The sequence below is a fragment of the Nelumbo nucifera genome, chromosome 3 (genome assembly GCF_055504915.1).
Source record: "Nelumbo nucifera cultivar China Antique chromosome 3, China Antique-T2T, whole genome shotgun sequence".
Lineage (NCBI taxonomy): Eukaryota > Viridiplantae > Streptophyta > Magnoliopsida > Proteales > Nelumbonaceae > Nelumbo > Nelumbo nucifera.
In genome coordinates this window covers 2,225,323-2,236,289 of record NC_142651.1, presented here as the reverse complement: position 1 = coordinate 2,236,289, position 10,967 = coordinate 2,225,323, and the positions used below count along the sequence as shown (strand labels likewise).

Genomic DNA, 10,967 nt, shown 5'->3' with positions numbered 1-10,967 from the left:
AGTGATGGAAGAGAGGTTTTTGTTGAGTTTCTCAAAAGTTCAGGAAAGATATTTGTTAAAATGAAACTACAGGAGAGGTTTTATGATTGTCAGAAACTTCAAGGGAGGTTTTTATATTTTACCCTTTATTTTTTTATCAAATCAAACCAAACGTAGTCTTGGGCGAACGGGTAATCTGACGTGGATAAGTGACTGAATTGGCGTCCCGTAATTGGGGGCAGGTGCTACCCACTGTTATCTCGGGGGCATATTTGTAATTCGAATACCATCATGTTTATTTTTCGTTTTCTTTGTCATTTTTTTCGAGCAGAACCCGCCAGAAAATGGGAAGTTTCCGTTTCCATCTCCGCCCATGCTAGAGTTTGCATCGCAAGCCGATCTCTCTGTCTTCTGTTCTAACTTCCAAGTACCAGCAAAGCAATTCGGAACTCGAATTATCGAACTTCACTAATGGCGGCAGTGACAAGCTACTGGGTGGTTTCCCTTCCCGTTCAAGCATCTGCTTCATCCCTTTGGACTCGTTTACGGGAAGAGATCTCCAAGCACTCCTTCGACACTCTTGTTTACCGGGTAAATTTAACCAGAACAACATGTTCAAGCATTTCTTCAAGTCATATCTCCAAATTAAATAAAATATCTGTTTTTTTTTTCTCAAAATTTGATTGAACCTTAGTATATAGTTTATATATTTTTCTTTAAACTTTGCAGTTCAATACGCCTGATCTCCGTGTAGGAACTCTAGATTCTCTTCTGTCACTCAGCGACGATCTTTTGAAAGTAAATAATTCATGATTCAAAAACCCAATTCCTTATCTCCTCATTTTACGTTGAAGTTTTTAACTTTTCCTTTCTTTCGATTTGTGGGGTATGTAGTCAAATAGTTTCGTTGAAGGAGTATCTCACAAGATTAGGCGTCAGATCGAGGAATTAGAGAGGACCTCAGGTGTTGAGGGCGGTGCTCTGAGGGTCGATGGGGTCCCCATTGATTCATACCTTACCCGGTAATATGTTATTTGGATTAATATGGAATTCAAGTACAAGTAAGAGATGAAAGATTGTGATCTTACGCGGAATTTTATTGTCATAAAACTGAATCTGATTTTGCAATGGAAGATTCGTATGGGATGAAACAAAATACCCTACCATGTCACCCCTCCAGGAGATTGTGGATAGCATACATGTTCAAGTAGCCAAAATTGAGGACGATCTCAAGGTAATGAATGCTTCTTCTTGTTGACTGGATTTAGTTGGTCTTTTTTATTCTATTACTCTAGCTGTCCTTTTATAATGTTATTACTTGTTACGTAAATGGACAGTTATGCAGAGAGTTGCCAATTTATAGTCATATGTTTCAAATAATAAAGGTACCCATATATAGTGGACTGTTGAAGATCTCTGGCCTGAACATACATTGGAAAAAGCAAACCTAGCACCACTTTGCCTCAAGTCTTTGTTTAGGGCGGAACAGTGAACATTCTTGTAGCTCCATTGACAGGTCATTGTAGGGTCTAGGACTAGTAGTGTACAAATACTGACAGAATAAAGGGAGTTTATTGGTGGTATTACCTGGTTTTGAAATAGAGCGCTGAAGGTTGAATTCCATTATGGTAGTTGAAGTTGCACAAAAATTTGCCTACTCAATTGTGAAATTCTTCTGCAGATACCAAGCACCTTACATGCAAGATAACATCCATCTGGTCACAGTTTGTGAATTTCCTTCTACTAGAATTCCTTTCCAGAGAGATGCCAATGCAATCCTCTGCCCCTCTGAAGTAGAGTAGATTGTCAAAACAGATTGCAGACAATAGTTTCATTTAGAACAATTTCACTTTATCTTCTTTAGATTGATCCTTGTCTTTGGAATTTTTATTTTCCTGACTTTTCCAGGTACGCGTTGCTGAGTATAACAATGTACGCAGTCAGCTTAATGCAATAAACCGAAAGCAAGGTGGAAGGTATTATTTGAGGCTACAAAACCTTTTAGGATTGAATCTTTCAAAAAATAGGGTATGATGTTATATACCCAAAATGTGTATCTTGAGGAAGGTAATGGACTAGGAGGTGAAAATTGTAGTGTACATTAGATGATGCACTTTGATATGCAAAATGACAAATACAACTCATGACCCTAGGAAACAACAATTGTCAAGGCATAGAACTGTCTCTATACAGAAAAGCCCTTCTATCTCCAATCTTGCCATTTTACTGGCAGGTGAATTGAGCTCTTTTGAAAGTTGAAATCTATCTGAACAGACATTGAGGGTAAAATTCCCTTTGATATGAATAGACATTGAGCTCACTAGGAGTCCATCTGTTCTTGCATTGTCTTTTATTACTAGGTAATTTGCATGTGGAACTCCTATTAAGATTTCTTTATCTGATCTGTCTTTACATAATTGCAGCTTAGCTGTCCGTGACCTTTCAAATTTGGCGAAGCCAGAGGATATAATTACAACGGAACATTTAGTAACGCTCCTTGCAATTGTTCCTAAGTATTCACAGAAGGACTGGTTGTCAAGCTATGAAAAACTTACTAATTATGTGGTAAGATTTGTTTATGGATCATTAGATTTTTTTGCCGATGATGGTTCAGCAGAAAGACTGCTTTTGAATCTATGGATGACTTACTAATTATGTTGGTATATTTTAATGTTATGTGATGGACTTTAGGTCTTGCATCTTTAATATGAGAACATGAAATGAAGTATTTCTTGACTAGATGTTTCAAAGAATCTGACATGAAGATCACTTCCATGAGATGCTCCAATTGGAATACATGGAGCATCAGGGTGTGTGTATATATATATTCAGGAGCCTCTATTCTCCGTGCTAAGATATATGGTTTGGCTAATTGTTTACTCTGTGTTTTCTACCAATTGCTATGGTTTGTTTTTGGACAATAATTGTTATGTTTTAGGTTATGGCAAGTGCTTGAGGAGGATTGGTTTTTCTTTGGTTTACGTTTAGTTGGTTTTTTGAGATTTGGGAGAGGATATCTGAAACATTGAGGTGATTTCTTTGAGAAAAGGAGCTGAAGGTTTTTCTAGCTGTTTTGGGTGGGCTTGGGCCATTCTGTTGTTGTTGAGTCTTGGTGGTAGCATGTTGTGTTTTTCCAAGTGTTTTTGTGGGTTTGAGCATGTTGAGCTTCGTTTCATTAGGGTGTTTTTTTTTTTTTTTTTTTTTTGGGGGGGGGGGGGATCTTTTGCTTTGTTTGAGGTGAAACCTTGTCACCAGAATTTGTATTCTCACTCCATTTTTCTTTTTTAATGAATTTCTCCTTGTGGTCAAAATAATGATATGTATTAATTAAGCTAAACTATTTTAGGTTCCCAGGTCCTCCAAGAAGTTGCATGAGGACAATGAATATGCCCTTTACACTGTTATGTTATTCGGACATGTTGCTGATAATTTCAAAACAAGCACACGTGAAAAAGGTTTTCAGGTGAATTTTTCATGCACTATTTTTTTTTTTGAAAAATAGCCTGACCTCATGGATCGGATCTCTTAAAAGTTTACTTGCTGGTATTCTCAGGCAAAATGGATTCAAAATGCATAGCAAATTTTAAACTAATCATTCTTACTTATATGAGATTGATTTTGGTGGAAGATGTCTTCATAATAGGGGCTTGTATTGTTATTTTTTGTGATTCAGATTCGTGAATTTGAATATAGCCCAGAAGCACAGGAAGGTCGAAATAGAGAGATGGAAAGACTCATGGAAGATCAGGAAACTTTGAGAGGTTCTCTTCTTCAGTGGTGCTATACTAGTTATGGGGAGGTAAAATTTATATTTGTAGCCATATTGTCCTTGGGCATTCAATAGTTTCTAAATTGGAAAATCTCATTCTTTTCCTTTGCAGTAAACCTACATTTCTAGGCAAATACTAATATTCAGTTTCAAAAACTTGTGTAGTCTTTCATTTGTACTTAAAACAGTTTCTTATTTCAAGCAGGACAAGAGAATGCAACTAAGTTATTATTGCATATATGTTAACTTCCAGAGGTATTTCAACCTAACATTTAGTTGGTACCTGACCTCAAATGGTTGGGATTAAGGAGTTAGTTACATAGGTCAAAATTTTTCTTGTTTTCAAGACCGCCTGATTGCTTGAAGTTGGGAGATCTTAATCTATCCATCTTCTTTGCCTTCAGTAATATCCAAGAAGTCTGGTAAATTGGAAAGTTAAGTTAGATTGCTTTAATTTGTTTTGTCTTTCAGGTGTACTTTCAAGTTGCAACTTTTTTCTGTCCATGTTATATTCCAATTTCCATGTTACAGAGTATCCTCTCTAAGCTTTATCTCATGCTTTCTCTTTAAAAATTGCCAATTATGGGAAAGATTTTGAGTAGGCAGGTTTATGGTTAATTCTTTCAAGATTACTGTTGATTCTAAAGCTGTTTAGTGATCAAGTAGTAGTGATTCTTATGTACAAAAATGATAAGAGTATATCAAAAAACAATAGCATAAAACTTTAGATATCTTCCACTGGTACTCTTTCTTGTATTGCCAACTCTAGAACAGTTTTTTTCTCTTTAAATAATCTAGTTACTAATACTATTGTATTACTCCTATTACTATATTTTGTATATTGATCTTTATCTTGTGATTTTTTTTTGTTGTTTTCTGTTGGTACATTATTTCAGGATTTCGTTTTGAATGATTTGTTTTGCAGGTTTTTAGCTCTTGGATGCACTTCTGTGCTGTACGTGTCTTTGCAGAGAGCATTCTGAGATATGGCTTGCCACCCTTGTTCTTGGTAACATGGCTTCTTAAGAATCCTCAAATTTATAATTGGATTTTTTAACCCTGGATCAAACTTTTGATGAATTATTGGTCCTTGAACTGATTTCAGGCAGCAGTTTTGGCTCCATCCATTAAAAGTGAAAAGAAAGCACGCTCTATCTTGGAGGGGCTGTGTGACAGCACACATAGGTGAGTTATAAGTATATGACATTTATAGTGTCCCTCACTAAGTGTTTTGAAAGAGAGAGGGACAAGAAAAGCACAAGGGCTTTCTAGTGCCTGAGGCACAAGGTGCAAGGCACATACTCAAACAAAGCAAGGTGCAAACGTTTTAAAAATTTCAATAAAAAATTTAATATATAAAAATATGCAAATTTGAATTTTAATAGAACTAAATGTTTTAAAAACTTATTAGCTCTTATCAAAATGTATAAGCATGAAATACAAAATAAATTCAATGTGAAAGTGAAAGAAAACAAATATGAATTATACCGAACTGCAACAAATCAAGCATATGAAATTCTTAACATGTTTGCTAATGTCCTAGTTTTTTTTTTTTCAGTAGGGCCTATGTCCTAGTTGAATCACTTAATATAGCTATTGTGATATTAGATGTCTTGAATTTCTAATCCTAGGAGATAGGGGCTTTTACGGAGGCAGAGTGCTAGTAAGCCCAGAGGTTCAGGATCTATGCCCGAAACTTGAATTTTTTGCCCATAAAGATAAAGGGTTGATTTGTGATTTTGGTAATTTGATCATAGTTCATTTATTTTTGTGTCAAGGGTTAGAGATTATCTGTATTCTTATTGCTCATTTAGGTTGGTTTGCAGAAAGGAAGGGATAAAATGGAATATTCTCAAAAATTCTTTTCTTCCCATGTTTGGTTTGCGAGATGTTATGATATGAGATGGGAACATCTAGGATTGTAGTTTTCAATTTCTGGGAAGTAGTATCACACAATTTTGGTGTGAAAAAGTGAGGAAGGCTAGTCTAACACATGTTAGGAGATGAAATGGGAAATGTCTAGGATTGTACTTATCAAAATTTTTTTTTTTTTTTTGGTAAATGGGATCACACAATTTTGGTGTGAAAAAGTGGGAAGGAGGAAAGGCTTGTCTTACACAAACTATCTCCATAAAAAGAAAAGCACTTTCTTTCTTGTTAGGGCTAACATTCCCATTCTTTTCCCTTGTGCAACCAAACAATAGAACATGAAATGATTGCATCCAGTCTTCCTTTATCTTCCCATCCCTCTAAAATCTTCCTGCAAACCAAACCTATCATTAGTGGAAATTTTGCTACCTAAGATCCTATATGCAACAATTTGGGCTTCAGGTATTCAAAGGGTCATTGTTTTTGTTTCTTTTAAAAGTTAATAGACTATTAGAAAGCTTTAACCGTTTAAAACACAAAAGTGCACAACAAATAACTAAAAGAGCATATTTATGAAAGGTGAGCATCTGGGTGCCCTTGTGCCTTAGCCTAGGCAGCATATTTGAAAAAAGGCTATGAGGTACACCTTTTAAAACACTGCCCCCACCCCACCAGAAAGTAAATAAAACAAGTTGCATTAATTATTGTATAATGTTTATGTCACAACCTAGTGGATCGACAATGGCCAGAGGAGAAGAGAATCTTTTTAGGTAACGATAGGGAATGCATGATATGTGTGGTGCATCTGCAGGAGGTTATGCATCCCCTGTCCTATAACATCTAGTGATCCCAGTCGGCCCAATAGCTCAACAATCCCCCACTGCAAACATAAACCTTTATGAATTGATCCCATTCTAAGTAAGTGGTTCCATCTAGTCTTATGGTAGTCACAGCATTGTAGAAATTATCCACAAACTTGACTGGACCAATATAAAAATAAATCAAGCCTGAACAGGGGATTGTTGAGGTATTGGGTTGCAACCTTTATAAAAATAAATCCAACAATACAATGATGTAAAAGCTGCCTAAGAAGAATAATGGAAATAAAGCAATAGGAGAAAACTAGAAAACATAAGAGAATTTAGAGATAGAAAAGTTCATGGAACAAGCTCCCACAAGAAGGTACAATTGAAACTATTTCATTGAATCAATCACTCAACTTACTCTAGGGCAATCAGGTTTCTACTAGGCCAGCCTACCTTGGCTGTTTTTCTAGTATTCTCTATTACCTTGATCTCGGTCCTTGTGAAAGAAACAAGTTCTTAATGTGCTAGAACTAAGACATTACATGTGAGTTGCACTCGAGACAATTTCAACTCAATCTATTAGCTAATTTCTTTAAGATTTAAAGAAACTATTCCTGTGCAATTTTGAAAGTAAAATGAAGTCAATGCCCAGAAATATAAAAATCATATAATGCCACTAAAGGAGAAACTGGGAGATGATGATTCTCTTCTAATCTGGTTGAAATTCTTGGAACTTGAACTGCCCATCCTTGTTTGGCATCCCTGGAGGTGTCATGCTTGTGGGCCAATGGTGGGTTTTGCCACTTTCTGCCCCTTCTCTCTGATGGAGTATCACCTCACGCCTCATGGGGCTTTTTCTAGGCTCTATTAATTGCTTAGTTCTTCAGCTGAATCAAGCTTGAATTTGAATTTGAAGCCCAGTAGATTCTTGTTCTCCATTTGTCCTGGCAAGGATTTCTCCTCGAGTGGTTGACAAAATGCAAGAATGATAATTTGTCCATTATTGTTCAGTTTTATCAAGAGCAGGAGTTGGGATTTGGGCTTTAGGTTTGTATGGGATTTTTCTTTGTTTTTGTTGCACCAGAGGGGCTAAATAAATTGAATTATTGTTTTTGTTGCACCAGAGAGGCTATATAAATTTTACTGCAAAATAAAAATGCAATGTTAAGTGGCATGTGTCTCATTCTAACTTTAGAATCATATTCTTTCCCAAGTAAAATCAGAAAGTTAGCTCATATCCTTCAATCACAACTCAAATCTAATTTAATTAAAAAACCTAGCATATAGGCTTTCAAGATATTACATTGCCTGGACCATTTTCTAGATAAAGTGCATTGTTTTCACAGGTTGACAGCTAAAGTCATTGTTCAGTTTTAGCCTCTTCGTGACAGCCTGAACGGTTTTGACTATACTAGGCCTCATAATGTTTGCCTGGATCTCCTGAAAACAAAAACTGTGCGAACACTCTGAGGGCATGGCATCCAGCTGCACATCGGGAGTATCTCCCATACTTGTTAAATTCATGGAGAGGTTCCCAATGTGCAGCTGAATGGTCATCCTCTCAGTGTTCTCATGGTTTTTTCTTTCCAGAAATCCCTCCACTCATAATGTTGCCTGAAACCAGACTGAAGTCACTATAAGACTACTTTTCATTTGTACTAACGTGCATTTACGCATTTATCAATTTATGCATATAATTCATTCCTTGCAGTCCATGACTTGTAGATCCATAGATGATCAATATATTTTGTTACAGCTCCTACTGGAAATCTGAAGATGAAGGAGGGATGGCTGGTCTAGGATGTGATGCTGATGCTCATCCGTATGTCTCCTTCACAATCAATATTGTTTGAACTAATTAACTACAAGTCGGATTTTTGTGTTGCCATCAATCTGGATCCCTATTTATAGGATTTCTTTTAGACTGCAATAGCAATTGATGGGGATCGGAAACACTGTATAGTAGAATAAGTTACATGATTCTTTTATTGTTTATTTAGATTATATATACAACTAGCTTTATCTTCATTCATGGGCTCTTTTTCCCTGTTTTTTTGGGGCCTCTTCGGAGGCAAAATGTTTTCCTTTATAATGAATTTTCTTGGGCAGGGGGAGGGGACGGTGTTTGGACTTGCTAAATTTTGTATCTTATTTTACCTGGAGGTGAAATCTAAATATTATCATAATCCAGACAACTTGATGCAAATGGCTGCAGGTATACCTTTTCCTAACGAGACAACATTTTCTGCCTTCTCACCAATCAAAGGACAAAAAAAAAAACTGCACTCTTTTTCTTCCTTTGGTTATTAAGGCTCAGTTTGGGAAAAGTGCAAATACAAATATTTAGTTATTTACAGTGTAAAACCTTGTGTGCAGTATTTCTAAACATTGTTTTTGCACTGCACATACTTGTATTTGTACTCTTTCCAAACTGAGCCTAACGTTTTTGCATTATAAAAAAGAGAACTGAAAAGGGGGGAGGCGTAAAGCCCAGATTCGGATATATAAAAGAAGCCCAGATGCGCTGACACGCCATATGAAAAAAGCCCAGATTTGGATGTGGCTATGACTTGTGAGATTCCTAGATTTCCTGGTTTTTACCGGTGGCGCCTGTGATAGAAGTTTCTTGCATTGTATCCATCGCCATTCCATTCCATGATATTTTTTGAGTCTGTTCCTTGGGTGTGTTAATGAGCTTGTTTTAGGTGATATATGTCAGCCTAATTCGACCTGGGTTACTTAATAAAAAAAAAATCCACCTGGGTTTCTCATGGGTAAAAATATACTGTTTGGGTTCATCTAGGTCCATTATGGGACATTAGAGGATTAAACTTTAAACGAGCCAGTTTGGAGAAATACCACGCCTTAACTATCAAAGAGAATCGCTCTCCAATTCTATTGATTCGACTTCAAAATTTAGAATTAAATGGCACATCGTTATCGCCTGCAATCCTACTTCCAAAATGCTTTAAATCGCCTGCAACCCTATTTCCACAGCTAAGCTTTACCAATGGTTTTGTGTTATGGGCCCGAGCGTAGGATCGCGTCACGGGTCGCTCCACCGCAGGAACCTCAGTTCTTTCCTTGCCTTTGGCCTTGCGTACAGGCCCTATTTTGACTATCTCAGGGGTGATTTGTCCAAGAGATCACCAAACTCTCTTTCACTCCCTTTCACTCTCTTTCTTGACTGAATATTCGATATCCTCATTCAATAATAGCGTCTCCTTAAATAGGAGATTACAAGAGGAGGGTTCCTTGTTGGATTCAGCTAGATTAGTCCTAAACGGACTCAAACTCCTACTTCTAATTAGACTACTTATTTTTAATGGTACTACAATTCCTTTTAAGAATAGGGGATAAGATAAGGGAGAATGGGATAAGGGATAAGGGATAAGGCGCGTTCTCTTGTCGTGTCTGGATAAGGGTGGGCCCACCCTATGAGCTGTCGTGTGGGCCCCGCTCTGCTGCTGCTACTGATGCGCATGCGCGCGGCTCATGGTAATCGCCACCGCGCGGCGTGCGCAGTGCTGCGCGTGGTGCCGCTGCCGCGCGGTGCTGCGCGCGACTCATGGTGCCACTGCCGTGCGGTGCCTGTCGTGTGCGCGCTACTGCCTCAACTGCTGCCGTGTGGTGCGGGTGCTCATAACATCACTCCCCTCCTGGACTACGAGCTTGTCCTCAAGCTCGAGGTCTGGATAAGCGTTGTGGAGGTCGGTCCAGGGAATCCAGGTCGCCTCTGCTAGGGGTAGTCCCTCCCATTCGACTAAAACCTCAAAGGTGCCTTGATGGATGCAGGACCGGATGAGGGCACGGGGCTGGAGGATAGGTCTGCCCTCCTGCAAGAGGGGTAGGGGAGGCACATGATCGGGAGGGGTGCCAACATAAAGCTTTAAGAGGGATACATGGAAGATGTCGTGGATCCTGCTGTGCTCCGGGAGCTCGAGTTGATAAGCTACCTTCCCTATCTTCCTTAGAATCTTGAAAGGCCCGTAGAATTTGGGGGCCAGGTTAGGGGGCCCCCGGCGCCTGAGGGACAGCTGCCTGTATGGTCGGAGTTTCAGCCAAACGTACTGCCCTGGTTCGAAGGTGACTTCGCGGTGCTGCTGATCGTAGGCGTGTTTCATACGTGCCTGCGCCTGCTGTAGGCGCAAGGAGACTTCGGCCAGGAGGGCATCATAGGCTTAGAGGCTGCGGTCCACTTCTTCCAGCCGCGTTGAGCCCGGCTCGTAGGACAAAAGGCGTGGAGGATCTCGGCCGTACACAACTTTGAAGGGAGTCATTCCAAGGGAGGAGTGATAGGATGTATTGTAGCAGTATTCAGCCCATGGGAGGTACTCCACCCAGCAGCGCGGCTAGTCCCCCACAAAGCAGCGAAGGTACATCTCAATTGTCCGGTTCACCACCTCTGTTTGGCCGCCTGACTGTGGATGGTAGGCTGAGGAGAAGGCGAGGACCATGCCTTGTAATCTAAAGAGCTCCTTCCAGAATGTGCTTGTGAAGATCGGGTCCCGGTCGCTGACGATGGATTCTGGGAGTCCATGTAG

The 10,967-nt window shown here is 39.0% G+C and overlaps 1 protein-coding gene across 2 annotated transcripts; it reads left to right on the top strand.

Annotated features, from left to right (window-relative positions):
* Window positions 1–304: 304 nt before the first annotated feature.
* LOC104592778 (V-type proton ATPase subunit C) lies at window positions 305–8,451 on the top strand. Of its 2 annotated transcripts, none has more exons than XM_010252260.3 (11): window positions 305–570; window positions 709–777; window positions 874–1,001; window positions 1,114–1,213; window positions 1,888–1,955; window positions 2,403–2,544; window positions 3,326–3,442; window positions 3,653–3,778; window positions 4,674–4,757; window positions 4,854–4,933; window positions 8,180–8,451. In XM_010252260.3, the coding sequence occupies exons 1-11, from the start codon at window positions 451–453 to the stop codon at window positions 8,274–8,276; spliced, it is 1,131 nt and encodes a 376-aa protein (XP_010250562.1). In that variant the 5' UTR covers window positions 305–450; the 3' UTR covers window positions 8,277–8,451. The 2 variants fall into 2 exon arrangements, with proteins under 2 accessions (XP_010250562.1, XP_088757821.1); XM_088901695.1 differs by having other exon boundaries at window positions 309–570; window positions 8,135–8,195.
* The last annotated feature ends 2,516 nt before the right edge of the window (window positions 8,452–10,967 follow it).

Coding starts and splice junctions, on each gene's coding strand:
- LOC104592778 (XM_010252260.3), top strand. CDS start 451: ATGGCGGCAGTGACAAGCTACTGGGTGGTTTCCCTTCCCGTTCAAGCA. Junction 778..873: donor TCAGCGACGATCTTTTGAAA/GTAAATAATTCA, acceptor TGGGGTATGTAG/TCAAATAGTTTCGTTGAAGG. Junction 1,002..1,113: donor ATTGATTCATACCTTACCCG/GTAATATGTTAT, acceptor TTGCAATGGAAG/ATTCGTATGGGATGAAACAA.